General features: G+C 40.9%; 2 protein-coding genes across 6 annotated transcripts in view; both read right to left on the minus strand.

Annotated features, from left to right (window-relative positions):
• SLC12A1 (solute carrier family 12 member 1) overlaps positions 1–2669 on the minus strand; it is a 47925-nt gene extending 45256 nt beyond the window's left edge. The window contains exons 1-2 of the mRNA XM_026677104.2: positions 2168–2669; positions 469–597 (exon numbers count right to left, since the gene is read on the minus strand). Coding sequence (XP_026532889.1) covers positions 469–597; positions 2168–2572 — 534 coding nt within the window. The 5' untranslated portion in view covers positions 2573–2669. The remainder of the gene's footprint in view (positions 1–468; positions 598–2167) is intronic.
• A 5695-nt stretch (positions 2670–8364) lies between these two features.
• Positions 8365–16227, minus strand: CTXN2 (cortexin 2). 5 transcript variants are annotated; one of them, XM_087972677.1, is made up of 3 exons: positions 15746–16227; positions 10563–10613; positions 8365–8818 (listed from the first exon to the last, which is right to left on the minus strand). In XM_087972677.1, exon 3 carries the CDS (start codon positions 8774–8776, stop codon positions 8531–8533), a length of 246 nt encoding a protein of 81 aa, XP_087828803.1. In that variant the 5' UTR covers positions 8777–8818; positions 10563–10613; positions 15746–16227; the 3' UTR covers positions 8365–8530. The 5 variants fall into 5 exon arrangements, with proteins under 5 accessions (XP_087828803.1, XP_026532939.1, XP_087828802.1 ...); XM_026677154.2 differs by having other exon boundaries at positions 15614–16227; XM_087972676.1 differs by lacking the exon at positions 15746–16227 and adding an exon at positions 15383–15519.
• Positions 16228–18714: the final 2487 nt, after the last annotated feature.

An 18714-nucleotide genomic window follows, 5' to 3' on the forward strand; every position in this document is an offset into this window, starting at 1 on the left:
GTATTAACATATAACCACAGAACGCAACAGGTTTAAAATGGGTAAAAACAGTTCTATGAAAAAAGAACGAATGCATTGAAAAGTTTAAAAGCTGTAACAGCTTGAAATAAAAAGAACCTAAATTCTATAAAATATCTTTAGAAAGGAGTTGTTTTGAAAGAACAGTCATTATCTGCTTAAAGTAGAAATTTCAGTGTAAAAATTAAAATGTTAGCATTTGAATGTTTTTTTAAAAAAAGAATAAGAACGGAGATGTGAAGAACTAGTCATATGAAAGGATTACTTCAAATCAGCCTCATACATATTCATTGCTGGGGACTGAACATGAAAATCTCATTTAAAAAAACAGTGGAAGTATCTACCTACTTTTTCTGCCGTATGGAATTACTCAGGTTGCACTACCAACTGTTTAAAATTTTAAAAGCAGATGTTCTGTACTGGTACAGTCACGAGATAAATGCTGCTTACCAGGACACCCTTCATCCATCCAAATTTCACTATGCCTTTAGTTTCTTCTTCCTTGCGGAATTCGGCTTCTTCTGAGTTGCCATCTGCTTTATTTAATTTGTCCACTGAACCCGAAGTCACTGTGATATTCTAGTCAGACAGTTTTAAACAAAATAGCTTGTTTTACTAGAATTCATAACAAAGAAATGATGTTGTGTATAGGTGGAAATCCATAAGAACAGAACAACCCGCAGCATGTATCAAGTGTAAAATTATTATTATTATTTTTTTTAAAAAATAGCTAGGTTCAAATATATCAGGTGTAAAGAGATGAGCAGTGCCAGTTCATATGTCCAACAGTTTGCATTTGCCCACATCTCTTTGCCTCTTCTTATATGAAGTAGAAACAGAATATACAAGAGGAAAATATAAAGGGTGTTGTGTAATTAAGACAAGATTACAGAATGCAGAAAGTCAATTTGGTCTAGTAATTTATAACATCAAACTAGAAACTAGGAGATTTGTGAGTTCTAGTTTTGTCTTAGCCCTGAATGCCAGCTGGGTGACCTTGGGCCAGTCACTCTTTCTCAGCCCAACCTACATCACAGGGTTGTTGATGGGGAGAAAATATGAGGAGATGTTTGCCTCCTTGAGTTATTTGTAAAAATAATAAAAGTGCGAAATAAATAAATAGCAAATGTTTGAGAGCTTTTGGGTCAACCTCATCTCAAAGGGCAGCTACAACAGCAGGAAAGGCTACACAGACATACATATACTGGACACATAGACCCACAGACACACATATATGCATATATATGTTTACACACATAAATACATGTATTTATATATGTGTGTATTTATACTCACAAACAATTAAATAAAATGTTTATATTTAGAAGGCAGGTTCTAAAAACTGCTAATTCAAGTCCTGCTAAACTGACATATCTCTCAGGGATGGTCACATTTTCCCAACTGAAACTATAGTTAAATCTGTCTATATGTTGGGAAATAATTTAATTTAACTTCACAATATATAGACAGATTTAACCATAGTTTGGATTGGGAAAATGTGACCGTTCAAGTCCAAAAAGGCCAGGAAATTTCTAGAAGCCTGGCACACTCTGGCAAATCAGCCATGGACATTAACAACATCTATAGACTATGCGAAAGAAACAATCAATCAGCCCAAAAGAGAACAAAAAGACTCCAGCACTTCTCCATCAGCACCCAGCTCAACATAGATTAATTCCAAGGTTAACATCAGACCAACAATTAAGTAAGCAATACCCCAATCAAGAAACTGCCAAAGAAACCATCAGAAAACAGCCCAACCAAAGAACCTCTAAGACCGCCCCAACCAACACTGACACTAGAATATAAACTTACAGCAAACCATACTCCTCACTAGCACTGATGATGTTACCTAGTTGGGTAATGAAACATCTGCAGGAAAACAGGCAAACTCAGAGAACACCAAGGACCCTTCATGTCAACCCTGAGCTACAAATATTCTCCTTTATTACTACAGCAAATATTTGGGGGGGAAATCAATCTCAGATGTTTTATATTCCATAACTATACTTGTGCAATTTACAAATGTCCCAGAAGAAGGAAACCTTTGGTCTTTTCACATTTTTAGGACTCCTAAGAAAGACTTTCCTTAGAAGGAAGTGTTTAAGGAAGACCAAATAATGTTTTCCTTAATTTTCTTTTGACATACCTTTGCCAAGTGTTCGTGAATATCCATCAGACTTGGCCGGTTCATTTTGGCTCCTCTGATGCTTCCAGTGTTCTGGTAATAATCAATTTTTGGCACAACATCCATGGTATTATGCCCAAAGGTTTTTAGATAATAGGTGTTACTGTGTGTGTCGTACGGATGGAAGCTTCCATCTGTTTTGGCAGTGTCGCCATTTTGGAAGAAACGGTCGTAAGTTTCTTGGGTTCCAGACCTGTAGCTGACGTGGAGCCTCTTAGTGGCGTCTTTAGCGAAAGAAGTCTCTTCATAACGTTGGGCGTCGGGGTCTCCCTGAGATTGAACTGAGTTCTCGTGGCTTTCATTAATGACATTAACCTGGAATCTGTGCAAATGCGGGTCCAAAAATACATTTGGAGAATTATTCATAGTTGCGGATAACCGGTCTTTATTTCACCGATATCGCTGTTGTGAGTTGTCAGATTTTTTTTCAGCAGGGTTGTCTAGATGATCCTTTGTGATTCACTTAGCGGCCACTTCTGCAGATGTTCTGTACCGTAGGTGAAAATAAGCTGTTCACTCTCCCTTCAAATACAGGAATTTTTTTTTTTGAAAAGAGCTAATTTATCTCTAAACATTAAGATAAATTATAACAGGTAACAACAACGGGTAAATGACTATAAAAAATTTCAGCTGCTGACTGTTTTTAAAACCAAGAACTTATTTTGTACTTCTTTCACGTTATGTTCCCATTTTATAGAGATGATGAAATAAGATTTCCAGATGTTTATGCCTTGAAGTACATGAAATAGAAGCCTAGATCCATTACTGATCAATGTTGGTCAACAGGTAGCATTCTGGTATTTTAAAATTAGATGATTAGCAATTAAAATAGAGGAACAACATTTTTTAGAGCGGTATGATCTCCAACACTGAGTTTAGTTAATGTTTGAGCAGTTTTAATTTCAGGGGTTATTTATTTCTTCCAATCCCAAAATAATTTTTAAAACACCATAATAACAAAAAAGGGCAGAACCTAAAGTTTGCATTTCTAGCCCAAATATTATTTTTCCTTAATTTTTCTCTTGACAGTTTTTCTTTTGCAATGGAAACTAACTGGAAGAAATAGCGTTGGGAGAAAAAGTATTTTGTATTATAGGAAGGAATGGAAATTTAGGGTTAAAACAGAGAAGGCAGGAAGGGGTAATTGGGAAGAATTTTCCAGTGTTTCTTTCTCTGAATTACTTCCTTCTATCTTCTGTCTCAGTTTAGTGACAAGGGGTTAGTACTCATTAACAATTCCCACCTTGTGCTGATTTCATGAGTCAAATATACTCATTCGTTGAGAGCAATCTGTACCTACCAAGGTTACAATCTTCGAAGTTTTCCTGGTTATTTTTTATTAAAATGGTAGTTGTGAAGCTGGTTAAGGAGGAAAGAACAGGTGTGTTTTTCAGGTTCTCATGATCTGGATCTTTCTAAATCGTACAGTAAATGGTTATGAATGAATCCAGAAGAAAACCCAAGATTTTGGGGGAGCAGTTTTAAAAATCAATGCATGTTGTTTTAACTAAATATAAAACAAAAAGATGGTCTGTTCACCTGTCCATCCAGCCCTCCCACCTGGTTATCCAGACTACAGGTTACTTGAAAGTCAAATAAAAGTAATGATCTTGATTCCCCCTCCCAATTATTATTGACAACTTAAAACAGAGAAGATACGATAAAGTGATGAAAGGAGGCAAGTATCCATTTTTCCATTCGAAATTATTCTTACTCTATATTTCATGAGAATCTTGTTCCTTTTTTACTTCTAGAGCAAAATGTGGTCTAGTACTTTTTTTGGGGGGGTCCCCCAAGGCCATCTCAGGAATCTTCTAAATCAAAATAATTTGCCATCCTAGGCTGAACAAAACATACAGTATTAAAACACTACTGAGAATCAGTAGTGGCAACGAATAGGTAAACTTTAATGTTTAATTTGGTAAATATTGATAAGCACAACCCATACAAAACCTCTTTTGAGGTACCCCATATTTTAAAAGCGGGGAGGTAAAATTTTTAAAATGTTTAAGAAACTCTGCTCTGAAGGAAAAAAAATATTTAGAACAAATAAAGAGCAAATAACTCTGGTAACAAATGGCTAATTATCAGTTGTTCTGCACTGCCTTTCTATTGCTGCTCTTAATTTAAAATAGATTTAATTTTCTTCTCTACTGTACAGTCTTCTGTAAAGTGAAATTTATGCCTGACTTTTAAGCTATTAAGCTGAAGACTATAAGTAACTACTGGAAACAGAAGATTGTTGAGAAGAAAAATGTAAGGGATACCAGTCATTTTTTAATCTGACATCCAAGCAGGAGGAAAAAAAAAGGGGGGGAGGGAAAGACACCAGTTTCCTTGTTACAAACCTACTACAGCACACAAATAATGCCCACATTTAGATTTCTAGAACATGTGTGAATATTCAAATATCCAGCATGTCTCTGAACATCTGGCACAAATTTAAGCGTGATAAAAATTGTACTTTAGCAACAGCATATGCGTCAGTGAAGCCATTTTCTTTCAAGATATTGATTGGTATAACTTACACTTCCCAATTTGATTGTTGGGATTTTTTAAAATGTGAAAATGTGGTCTGATTCTTCCCATAAAAAGGTTTATTTGTTACAGATGAGCTGTTTTCAAAATAGGGAAGAGATTTTCAAACATAAATTAGGAACGACTTGTAATCCTAGCTGGAAATGAAATACATAAAAACCTTACCTCTTAACCAACTATTGGCACAAAGTGTGTTTTCAGGAGCCTGTTTGCTGCAGCTCTACGTCTCGAAGTATATTCAGAGTAGGTATAAAATCAGCTACCATATCCAAGGTAGTTTTAGCTGCTTCTGGCACTCTGTTAAATGAAACGGTACTTTTGTTTCTTATTTGTGGGGGTTGGAAATTAAGCGTCCTTTATTGTGGACCATACTTTACTGGTCTCTTTATAAATTAGCAAAGAAGTCAGCCAATCCTGGAATTCAGAAGACAAGCCATGGTTACCCTTAGCCCCGAGGAACATTTCAGTCTGTTAAATATTAGCTTGTAATGAACTCATTAATACTTCGAATGGTAGGAGCCCAATCTTGCATTGGTCTCTTACCGAAAGTTAGTGGATCTAATGAAAGTCATTTACATGCTCATCAAAATCTTAACCACTACTGTTTTAAGTTTATAAATGACAGATGAAACAGCAACAGCATATGCCCAAGCAGTCATGTGCTACTGAAATAACTTTTATCCAGCAGTGTGAAAAAGTCCTTAAATATTCATGCTAATACATTTTATTTTTATTTTTACCCTTGAAGCAGAGAAAGGTCATTGGTAGCCATTATTCTCCAGGCTTGGTTTAGCAATGTGTAGCTGGGAATCAAAAAATGTTTGCTTCAGTAAAAATGCTATATATATATTGCAGATATGTCCAGTTGGGATAGCCAATATAATGTTAAATTCCATCTAACAGATGGATGACCATACACACTTGTTTAAAAATTAAATGAAAAATGGACAGCAATAAAGCAAATCTTGCCCCAACAATAGGACAGAATAATTATGATTGCAAATATTTCATATTTCGACTCTCATTTTATTGCTAATTGAGAGACAAAATATTACTTGAATTTTGCTGATCAAGTATACAATCAATAAATCTAGACAGTCAGGCAGCATTTAAATCATGTAATATAAAACATTAAAAATATTTGAAGGGAGACGCTAACAATTAAAAAGCAGCAGAATCCAATTTATTTTTTATGGTTGTTTCAATTAAGAGATAGGTCTACAGCCATCGTGACAGTGCTGGATATTTATAGTCTCTTTTTAGAATCACACAAATGTAAGTTTAAATCTAAAATCAGTGATCAGAAAGAGAATCACACTGCAATCTTATGCCAATTAATTCACCACTACAGTTAGTTGAGTGGCTTTGCTTACTTAGTAGGTGCACAAAAAATAATAACTATTACTCTTGTGTTGGATTTGGAAAATAGATAGCGAAGAAGGATTTCCTCTTGCGTCAATGTTTCATGTACAGGTTATTGTCACATTTGATGGTGCTTAATTCTCCTCTGACATCTCAAATTTTGTGTAAAAGAATTCTGTCTTACAATATAATGTGTGAATTGACCTAAGTGTGGTGGATTCATATCCTGAAACATAGTTCTTCAATTTAAAAAAAGTATGTGTACAAAATGTACTTAACTAGTGGCAAATCCACACAAAATCATTCTCAGTCGATTATTTACAAAAAAAGAGAGATGTTTCTAGCTCCTCCTTAAATTCTAGGTTGTTTACAATAATTGTGAAAGATTAGACAAAACATATTCAATATATGCTTGTAAAACACATATATTACTAAAATCCCATTCAGAAATCTAAGTATTTATAGGAATAAGCACAAAAATTGATATATGTTTTGTGTGTTTTTAATAGTGCTGTGCTGCCTTATGTTCATATTTCTTTCTTTCTTTTTAAATAAATTTTATTGAATAAACATTAAAAACAATTGAACACAATGAGACTTTCTTGGCCATCACTTTGGCCATACTATATTATAGAGATACACATAGCAGTTAATTTACTTTTTCCCTTATGTTATTAGTATAGTACTAGCTGCATATTATTTCTATTTACATTTATCTACAATTATATACCTATTTACAACCATCTTTTATACTCATGCATTCATATCATCTCGTATTTGTCCATTATATTCCATTCTCTTTGGTTTACAAAACTTTAACTTTCATTCCTATAAAGCGTCAACCCTTTCTTTCTTTTTCCTTGACTCTAGCCATTGATACATTTTACTCCAGGCTTCATAATACTCTGCCTCACCCTTATCTTTTATTTCTAAAGTTAGTCTGTCCATCTCTGCACAGACTAATATTTTCCTTATTATGATGTCCCTATTTCTGGCTTCATCTGAGCCTATTTTTTTGTACTACGTGTTCCTCCTGGCTTTTCTTGTAAAATTCTGGTATGGTTTAAGTGGCATTTCATTTAGACGACAGAATCACAATTCCCTCAGTTGTCATCTGTCTAGATTATAAAGCAAATGGCGCAGTATTAAATTAGAGAGATGAAGAACGATTTGTCTGAGTTGATTGGCCTTATCTGAATGGTTCTCAGAGCACACTTTAATGAAAGTAAAGAGGGTTAAAATGAAATATTGGTTCCAACCAGAAGTGGCATTCAGCAGGTTCTGGCCAGTTCTGGAGAACCAGTAGGGGAAATTTTGAGTAGTTTGGAGAACCGGCAAATACCACTGTTGTGAATCAATAAAAGTTAATAACTTAAATGCAAATCAGGGTTTGAAAACCTGCACACTTGATTGGTACAACAACTTTGGATTAGGCCAGAACTAGTCCCTGATTGGCCACTATTTGGACTATTCTTATTGGTTATTAGTTTGAACTTGTTGCTCATCTCATTGGTTAATAAGGTAGCAGCTAACCCTATAAAAGGGTTACTGCTGCCCATAGCCTTGCTCTGTTCTGTTCTATTTACTGTTATTAAAGAGTTGAAGTCACTGGTCAGATGTCTGGTCTCCATTATTCTCCATACTTAACAACCACTTCTGACTGGCCCTGCTCCCATTTATTCCCTGCCTCCCACTGAGTCCCAGCTGATCGGCTGGGTCTTATTTGGTTGCCCTGCACAGGAGAATGGAGCTGGAAAGCAGGTTAGTGGGGTGGGGAGGGAATGGGGATTTTGCAGTATCTTTCCTCTGCTACGCCCACCAAGCCACGGCCACCAAGCCAAGCCACACCCACAGAACCGGGAGTAAATTTTTTTGAATCTCACCACTGACTTAAACTATTAATCCTCCAAAGCACCTGAAGGCAAGACAAGAAGCAATGGATGGAAACTAATCGAGGAGAGAACAGACTTAGAGATGAGGATAAATTTCCTGACAGTGAGAACAATTAACAAGTAACCAGTGGAATGACTTGTCTCCAGAAGTTCTGAGTTTTTAAGAAGAGATTGGACAACCATTTGTCTGGAATGGTATAGGGGTTGGACTAGAAGACCTCTAAGAGACCTGTAAAATTCTGTTAAGTTCTGGTATTTTTTTCCTACTCATAGTGACTGATCTCTCTTCTTCCTTTTTATTCTCCAAATGAAGATCCCCCTGAAACATCTCCTAGTCAAAAAAAACAACACATCTAATGATGTAAGTGGTTTCATTGAGTTTGCCACAAAGCTTTATTTAACCAAAAAAATTCTACCGCCACAGCTTCCAAACATGGCTGTCAATTACAAATGTTTCGAATTCCACCACTTCGGGGGGGAAAAAAAGAAAAAAAATCGGGATTAAGGCAGGACACGTTTTGAGGATTTTGCTTCATGCAAGAGCATATTCAAATGTCCCTTTATCGAGCCCTTCAACTTCGCCCTCCCAGGTGGAGGAAGGCATACTGCTGTAGGGGTCCAATAAGATTTTGAAGCATCGGATGATCAAAAGTCCCAGAAAGACACAGAGGATCCCCACAAAGGCGAAACCGGTTTTCTGCTCCAGGGTCAGCGGGAAACTGGACACCTCGTTGACGCTCATGGTCACTGAGGCGTTGTTGCAATAGCTACTGCTCATCTCTGGGCCTCACATTCTGCTGATTCAGGATTCGCACTTCATCTGTAACAAAACACAAGGAGAGAACAGAGACCGTTTTGGATCTGAGGAAGGGGTCTCGGATGTCTAGCCATCCCCGCCCAGCATCCAAGGATAGGAGGGACAGGCCAGTTTTGAGGGGATTCAATCGATGGTCTCTTCGGGTTGGATTTATGAGAGGGTGACAGGCATGGGTTCACAAAATGGCTGCCAAGATGTCTATAATTGGACATCTCGACATCCCTCAGACACAGCAACATCTCCTGGGTGACTTCTCTTGACCCTTATGACTTCTTGATGTGGCCCAAATGTTAGCATCAACTCATAAAATATTTCTCTGGTCTTTTTAGAGTTGCCAACAGAAAGGGAGGGAGGAGCAGTGCAGCAGCTTGCAAACCGAAAGTGCATTCCATAAATGTTTTCAAAGATAGTAACTAGGTGACCGAAGTTTCTGCCACGCAAAATTCTAACTGGACAGCATGATTGATGACTCTTGGCTATGGATGTGTCCCATTGGAGAATATGAATTATGATACACCCAGAGGGATGGGGGAAAACCAGGGTCAAGGGTGACAATGAATTATGTGTCTCCGAGTCAGCTACACCTAGGCAGTGCCGGCCATTTTAACTCCCAATAAATCCTTTTGAAGTTTTGGAAGTTTGGCTCGAGACTCATGATTTAAATGGGGTTAAGTGCTGGAATCCTGACAGTTAGTTTTATTGAGAGGATGATGCAGATGGGCTAAAAAACAGCTGCCAAGATGTCTGTGATCGGACATCTCGACATCCCTCAGACACAGCAATATCTGGATGACTTCTCTTGACCCTTCTGAGTTCTTGGTGTGGCCCAAAGGCATTCTGGGAAACAACTATGAAGCTAGAGACTGTTGCTTTATTTTGCAGTATACCAGCTTCCTTTTTTTTTTTTAACAAGCCAGATGAGGCAGGAAGTCCAGGAGACACCAAGGAAGGTATCTGAGGATCCATTATACCTCCAAGCCCATCTTGCCTTCCCCCATGTTGCAGCAACTCTGCACTTTCCACCCATTTGTTCAAATTCTTCATTCCAACTTGTCTGAAGGAAGCTGACATATCTCCTCTTAATTTATCCTCCCTCAAGTGCCTCCCAGATATACTGGTTTCCCTTTCTTGTATGGCAACCGAAGCGCCTCTGTCTTATCAACTACTACCCTATTCATTTCCTATATCAAAATTGCATATAAATGCTAATACGGAATGGCATAACCCATGATTAATCTATGACAGCTGCGGTGATGGAATTTGGCACTTAAGCACTGGTTGAGACCCAGCTTCAGAGTAAACTTGATCTATTGGTGGCAGCTTATTATGAGCTGCCTTCATCCCTACAATAATTTCATTCCTGCAATAATTTTGCTAATCAAAATCCTCTACTGGATTTGTGCCTTAAGAAGGTGCTAAGTTTGCCCTGCATTTCTGCCTACTTTTTTCCTAGAGTCCTGCTTTACTTTTCATTTCATCCCAAATGGGGCTCAATTCTACTGATTCCTATCAAAAAATCCTCCTCTTCCTCCTCCTCATTTTTTTTCTTAATAATTCTTCCTTCAAGAATTGAAAGGAACAGCATATTTGTTTTTAGCTGATGAGCTAGGAGTCCCAGTTAAATGCAGTGATTAAGGCATCTCTAAAGGTTGATATAAGACATAAGACATAAGAATTTATTTGTCATTACACTCGCTAGCGGGTGCAATGAAATGAGGTGCTCTTCCACAAAGTAAATAAGTGCTACCTGATGCATTCACATAAGGCACAATTCCAGAGTTTCCTGAAGTTTGAGCAGCTGTAGAGACATAAGAAAGAAAAAAAGAAATAGTGAGTTTTTCGGGTTAGGATAGCATTCTTTAAAGTACTGAGCTGAATTCCAGATAAGAATTGCATGTACAAAATCAATCAACTGTTTATGACTTTATCATTATATTCAACTCACATACCTGTGTCCTTTCCCTTCCTTTCTCTTCCTTGCCTGCCCTTCCCTTCCCTTCCCTTTCCTCCTCTCCTCTCCTCACCTCTCCTCACCTCACCTCTCACCTCACCTCACCTCTCACCTCACCTCACCTCTTTCCTGCTATTCTTCTAACCAGTTTGGTCTCCATGTTCATCTAAACCAATACTGTAGTCCCCAACCTTGACTACTTTTTAACACATGCGGACTTCCAAATCCCAAAATTCTCATGGCTGGCTGGAGGATTGTGAGAGTTGACGTCTACATATCTTAAAAGTTGCCAAGGTACTGATATAAACCTTTTAGCTGACATGTTTTTCTTCCTTCTGCTTTTCAAGTACCATAGCTTCAAACCCTTGGTGGCCAGGCTTATATGACCCAGGGGGATTCAGCAAGCTGTCAATTCCGAGATGGTAGAATATTCCGGGCAAGTTTCCAGGTGCCACCTGCTGTATATTTTTTACAGCCAATTTTCAGGTGGCCTTTCTCGGAACCTCCATTTCTTTCCCCTGCCTTCGTGGATTCAGAATTTTCCTTTTTAGCTGCATTCCTTTCTCAAGATGATTTCAATTGGAATAAGCTGAAGAGTCAAGACCTTGTTGATGATCCAAACTCTGTCACAGACCTTGGAGTACTCATCTCTAATGATCTAAGTGCTAGAGCCCACTATAACTACATAGCCAAAAAGGCATTAAGAATTGTTAACCTAATCCTACGTAGCTTTTTCTCTGGTAATATCACACTACTAACTAGGGCATACAAAACATTTGCTAGACCAATATAGCTCATCAGTCTGGAACCCGCATTATGTATCTGATATTAATACAGTTGAGAATTTCACAAGACGAGTTCTCCACTCCTCTACTCGTTGCAGAATACCTTATGCCACCAGACTTGAAATTCTAGACCTAGAAAATCTAGAACTAGATTTTCGGTCCGATCTAAGTATAGTATACAAAATTATATATTTCAATGTCCTACCTGTCAATGAATACTTCAGCTTCAACCATAACAACACAAGAGCACACAATAGATACAAACTCAAGGTTAACCGCACCAAACTTGATTGCAGGAAATACGACTTCAGCAACAGAGTGGTCAATGTCTGGAATACTCTACCTGACTCTGTGGTTTCTTTCCCAAACCCCAAAAACTTTAACTTTAGACTGTCTACTATTGACCTCACCCCTTTCCTAAGAGGTCTGTAGCGGGCGTGCATAAGCGCACCAATGTGCCTACCGTCCCTGTCCTATTGTTTCTTCTTATTTTCTTATATGTATCCATTTCATGTATTCATAACTATGTTTATACTTATGCCTGTTATCTTATAATCGCTTGACAAAATAAATAAATAAATAAATTGGAATAATCCAGTCCAAATATCAATATCACGGTTTTCCACAGTGTTTCCCCACCCCCCTCTGAAAAATCATAAACCAGCATAATGATCTGAGCCCCGACCTTCCTTGGTCATCAGGTTATGGTTAACTGTGTCTTTGTCTTGAGAGGTTAGATTTACAGGGCTCTTCAAACTTGACAGCTTTAAGACTTGTGGACTTCAACTCCCAGAATTCCTCCTCTAGTCATGTTAGCTCAGGAATTCTGGGAGTTGAAGTCCACAAGTCTTAAACTTGCCATGTTTGAAGACCCTTGGGTTAGAAAAAGAGGTTCAGAGAAACTAGACTGTAGTAAAGGTTTTACTGAGGGATTGCTGCTGTTTTCCACATGGTAGTCAGGGATTCTCTGTGTTGGTAACACACGCACACACACACACACACACACACACTGACTTTGGAGGAGGACTTTTAGAAGTTCTCCATCTCTTCTGACCAAACATTATCACTCTAGTTCAGAGTTTCACCTGTTGCTCCATTGTCATCTCGTTCAGTTTATTGCTTAATAATTAGATTTTCTTTATTTAAAAAAAAAATGTTGGAAGTATCCAATTTTGGACTTTTTCCCTACCATAGACTAACCCTGCAACTCCTTTTTCTGAAAGAGAAAGTAAGTTTAAAAGATATGGAAGTATTTCATTCTGACTTGTCTCATATTTCATTATTACTGGAGTTTGGAAGAGTGGTTTCGAAATGAAAATTGTCTGTCCGTGAAGGTCAACAGCAGCCTGTACTTCTCGCTTCAGTTCATCTGTGTATTATATGGCATGATTAAAAAACCAACTGGACATTTTGAGAGAACAAAACATGCGCGCACACCTTCCCCCCCCCTTTCGCGGAAGCAGTGAACGGGTGAAAATTGCAGTTCAGCCATCAAGTCATAGATTTCAATTCTTCAGCCTTACTATTATTCTAGGACGTGCAATTGCAACATGGAACATTACGCTCCTTGCCAGGTTTGGTAAAGATTTCAGTGGTTCATTAATGAAGAGAGGAATACATAGGAAAAATGCTGTATGGAATATCTTGTTTATTTATAAATTAATGGAATTGGATAGGATAGTGAATAGATTAGTCCTATTAATTTTTAATAGTCAATTTTTCATATGCTTATTATCAGATTTTTATGCCACCCTTTAATTTTCTTGAAAATACCATCTCTCTCCTATCTATCTATCTATCTATCTATCTCTATCTATCTATCTATCTATCTATCTATCTATCATCTATCTATCTATCTATCTATCTATCTATCTATCTATCTATCTATCTATCTATCTATCTATCTATCTATCTATCTATCTATCTATCTATCTATCTATCTATCTATCTATCTATCTATCTATCTATCTATCTATCCTTTTAATGATCCCAAATCCCTTGTGGGGTGGAGCCTGGGCAACTGAATGGAGCTGAGTGTTTCCTGGCCGGATGCCTTTCCTGTCACCAGTGTGGAGTTATATTCAGCAGATATATTCTCAACCTGCCCAGAGAGAGAAATATCTGCTTTTACCTAGGATCAAACTCATAGCCTCCTGATTGTGAGGCGAGAGCTTCACTTCTAGGTCACCACACCACCCATCATCATCATCTTCATCATCATCTATTCTCTCTCCCCTTCCCCCCCTCTCTTCGCCCCTCCTCTCTCTGAAACCGATGAACATACCTACTCCAGCCTCCTATTTTCCCCACAACAGCCCTGTGAAGCGTGTTGGACAGAGAGAGCAACTGGCTCTAAGTTACCCTACTGACTTTCATGCCTAAGAACTCGTGGTCTCCTTAAATTGAAACATACAGAGCTACTGTGCTATGATGCACACAGCACACACTTTCAAGGCCCAAAGGCCAAGCCTGGTTAGTTGGATAGGAACCCCACTAAATACAGGGGGAAATACACAAAACTGTAAAGCCCGAGCATGGACACACTCGGACAGGTAGGATTCTTCGCCACAATTCCGGACAGTCCAAGCAAGGCACTTCCTGGTGAGCAAACCATGTTTTCCCAATAGCAGAGCACTGGGCTTGCAAGGGACGCTGGGAAAATGCACTATTTGCCACAACCAAAAAGATGCTAACATAGAAATGGCGTTTTGCTTTACCGCAAGAAATGAACAACAATTCTCCACCTATTGCATGGAATGAATTAGCATTGTTTCTCTGAAGAAGAGTTCAGATCCAACACTGCCTACCTTCTCTGTTGTGTTTCCTGTGGTTACGCTGTAAATAGCCACTGTGTCTTTTAAGGAAATCCACTAAGTGGCTATTGTGTTGTATGTTCTAAGCAGCGGAAATCTCCTTTGAGCTCAGGCCAATTTTGACATTTCCAATCAGGCCATATTTGTATTGTTTTCACAAATACCATTCCCAAAATGATTTGGAATTGCCCCCTTTCAGGAGGATCTTCAATTTCTCAATTTATTTACAGCGCTGGAATTTTCAGAGGTCTCCCTTCCAAGATATAACCAAACCTGGTCCTGCTTAGCTTCTGAGCCAAGACAATGTCAACCTGATACCAACTCTTGTGTTTGTTCACCCAACACCTCACAAAAGACTATAGAAAACCATATATTAACAGGAAGCAATTCCTGAACCTTAATTTCATGAATTCCCCCCCACCCACCCACCCAGTATTCTTCGAGATGGTTATGCCCTAAAACCATATCATTTGTACCGAGCCTGGACTTCAGCCTAAATAGGCGGTTTATGAATTACACCAGTGGATGCAATATCACAACAAGCATGCAAAGGCAGGGGGGGAAAATACCCCACAAACCAACCAATTGTTGATTCCCGACTTCAACCGATTCCCTCCTGGGATATGGAGGACTCTCTCTCCCCAATGCTGCAGTTGTCACTGCACCCACATTGAGGGTGGGGGGGATTTGTTTTCCAGTAACCCTGGCGAGGGGACGGGTGGTTAAATAGACCGGTAGCTCCAAGCAGCTGGCATTGTAAATGGCAAATGTTTACATGAGCTAAACCCGGAGCGCTGGGGATCTGCTGTGTGCAGAAGTGCACCAACCGTCCCTGCCCTGTTGTTTCTTTCTATTTTACTTCTTTGTATCCGTTTCATGTTATGTATTCATAGCTATGTTTATACTTACGCCTGTAATCTTATAATCGCTTGACAAAATAAAATAAAATAAAATAAATAATGGTAAATGGATCCTTCCCCCTTCCCTCCCTTCTTCAGCACTGCTGCCATAGTCTTACCTGGTCCTAACCAGAGAGAAGCGATAAAGGAGGAAAAACAACCACGATGCAGCCCGAAAAAACCCAGACAAGCCAGCAAACCAAGGTCCGGCCATCCTGTTGCTGTGGAGCCAAGGCTCCGACCAACGATCCCCAAGCCGACCAACCAGCCTTCCTTCTTCCTGGCCCATCAGGCTCTCCAGCCCCTCCCTCCCCCCAAGCCCCCCACCCCACCTTTCCCAGGCCACTCACCCCAGTTCCAGCCAGGCATCCTGAGCGCACAGAGACCCCCCTCGCCGCCGCCGCCTCCCACGGTCGAAGTTTCAAGGTCTCTCCGGTCGCTCCGGCTGCCACCTGCCAAGCAAAGGCCGGCTCTCGGCTCACCCCCGCCCAGCCGCCAGACCATCCTCGGGGTTCATCTTCAACCAAGGCATCCCCCTCCCTCCTTTCTCCCGAGAGGCTGGGCTCCCGCGGCTGCTACGGGCGTGCCTTCCACCGGGTGCCACGCGTGTTTGCGCCAGGGTGGGGTTCTCCCCGCTCGGCCAAAGGCGAAGGGCCGAGGGGTGGGTGGGTGGGTGTCTGGATTTGGGGTGATAGAGGAGGGGGTGGGTGGGCTGTGGGGGGTGGGTGGGGGCGAGGTGAAGGCGAGACGCCCCCTTCCTCTTTTCTCCCCAGCCCCGCTTTGGGACGCTGCGCCCAGCCTCCTTCCCAAATGATTCGGGTTGGGTCCGAAGGCGCGTGGAAAGTTCCTGCCGGAGGCTACGTGCGAGGCATTCCCAAATTCTCTGCAGCGGAGGCGGCTGGCCTGCTGGCCGGATCGCTCCTCGCGAAGCTGGGTTGGTCTGAGAGCCCAGATGCCAAGCAGCCCCAACCCCAAGCCCCAACCCTTCCTGCCTGCTTCCCTCGGAAACGAAACGCCCCTCGGTCTTATTGATTTCATTTATTGGATTCGTGGGGTGGGGGGTCTCGAACCGGCCGAGGGAGCTCCGCCTTTTATTGGGGCTGCCAAGCCAAGAAGGGGCGGGAGGGGGCTTTGGCAGGGAGTCACCAGGGGGTTACGAAGGGAGGGTCGAATGGGCTCGGATTACTGTCAGAAATGGTGTAGGGTCTCCTGCTTGGGCAGGGGGTTGGACTAGATCAGGGGGTCGCCAACCTTTTGGACCTCAGGGACCACCAAACTCATAATTTAGGTCCCAGGGACCATTAACTGGTTCTGTGTGGGTGTGGCCTGATTTGTGGGTGTGGCTTGGTGGTCATGTGACTGGCTGGGCATGGCTTGTATGTAAATATTATAAATATTTATATAAATATTGAATTTTTTTTATAAAAAAAGAGCAACTTTTATCCAAAATCAGACAAAGCAGGCAGGCAGATTGAGTTGCTCACAGAATCACAGATTCATTCAGAGATCTATCTATCTGCCATCGGCTAGCTCAGTCTGTCACATAAAATTTGCTTGCAAGCAAACTCATAAAATTAACTGACAACACACCAGGTATGTAACTATTGAATTTTTTATAAAAAAAGAGCAACTTTTACCCAAAATCAGGCAAAGCATGCAGGCAGATTGAGTTGCTCACAGAATCATTCAGTGATCTCTCTGTCTGCCATCAGCTACCTCAGTCTCTCAAATTTGCTTGCCGAATTTGCTTGCAAGCAAACCTTCAGTCCTAAGGGAGGTTCGGCTGTACTTAAAAGCAGAGCCGAAGATCTAAAGACTAGCTAGACAGGAATAAATCCAATCATTTCCTGCTTCCTAGCTAATCTAAATCTCCCAGCACAGCAGAACAGATGATGGTTGGAAAAAGGAAAAATAGCAATTTAGCAGGCAAGTTTACCGGGTAAGGAGTGAGTGGGTGGGGAGGGTTCCCGCGGGCCATGTGGGCGGCACAGCCTTATGTTTCTGTGCAGTCTGGATTAATTGCTTGGAGGGTGGTGGTCTGGGGGTGAGATTTCTCTGCAGCCCACCAAAATTTACTATCGGCCCACCAGTGGGCTGCGGCCCACCAGTTGACAACTGCTGGACTAGATGACCTACAAGGTCCCTTCCAACTCTGAACATCTCTTATCTGTTACTACTCAGTGCTGGGAGTGGTCAAGCTGGCTTTTGAACCCACCTGGGCTTCTCTCCAGGTAGCCCTCCCCTTACAACGGTTTTGTGGGAAGCCACCCTACCCCAGAAGAATGAAATATTTGAGGAACTATTCAAAAAAGGCACAATATTATATTTGCCTAATGGAAAAAGTGGGGGAAAGGAGGCAGAAACCAACCCTCCCTGCCCTCAAGCAGAAACTGAGGAGGCCAGCTTTTAGAAAAAGGCAGATTTGGTAATCCATTCAAGACAGGATATAGTGGAATCTCTGGTCACCAACGCTTCTGACAATGACCAAATCGGGTTCCCACCAAAAAATCCACAATGTTTTGTAATCGGGTCACCATTCAAAAATTGGGTGGTGACCAAACACAGCCACAGCCAATTCACTTCCATGCCGATTTCTCCTTCTGCGCCATTTTGTTTTTTGTAGGCACATGGGCAGACTGTCTCGCTTCTGGGTCATGACCAAATCGGGTTGCAACCGAAGTTGTGAAATGAATTATGGTTGTGACCGGAGGTTCCACTGAATTTCAAAAACCCTCACAGCAGAGGCGGTCTTCAGCCAGTTCTAACCAGTTCTGGAGAACCGGTAGCGGAAATTTTGAGTAGTTCAGAGAACCGGCCAATACTACCTCCAACTGGCCCCGCCAACCCCATCTCTTCTCTGCCTCCCATTGAGTCCTAGCTGATCAGCTGGGTCTTCTTTGGTTGCCCTGCACCGGAGAACGGAGCTGGAAAGCAGGTTAGCGGGATGGGGAGGGAATGGGGATTTGGCAGTATCCTTCCCCTGCCATGCCCACCAAACCATGCTACGCCCACCAAGCCTCACCATGCCCACCAAGCCACACCCACAGAACCAGCAGTAAAAATGTTTGAATCCCACCACTGCCTTGCAGCAAAGTTTGACAGTTAACATAAAGGCAGAATGGTAGGATTAGAACCATCAGCCCCCTCACCCAAGATCCAACACAGGACAAAAGCCATTAGCCACAGTAGGAATTGCCCAATGACCTTTCAGAACACAAAACCCTTCATTGCGCGTGCACACACACACACACACACAGACAGAACAATCCAAACTTCGAAGTCACAGAACTTGCTCCCAGATGTTGTGAATGCTCCAACACTGGACGTTTTTAAAAAGATGTTGGATAACCATTTGTCTGAAGTGGGATAGGGTTTCCTGCCTAGGCAGGGGGTTGGACTAGAAGACCTCCAAGGTCCCTTCCAACTGTTCTATTCTATTCTATTCTATTCT

Source organism: Notechis scutatus, chromosome 11 (genome assembly GCF_049901735.1).
Source record: "Notechis scutatus isolate UNSWTSFEM ecotype Mainland chromosome 11, rNotScu1.2, whole genome shotgun sequence".
In the NCBI taxonomy this organism is placed as follows: domain Eukaryota; kingdom Metazoa; phylum Chordata; class Lepidosauria; order Squamata; family Elapidae; genus Notechis; species Notechis scutatus.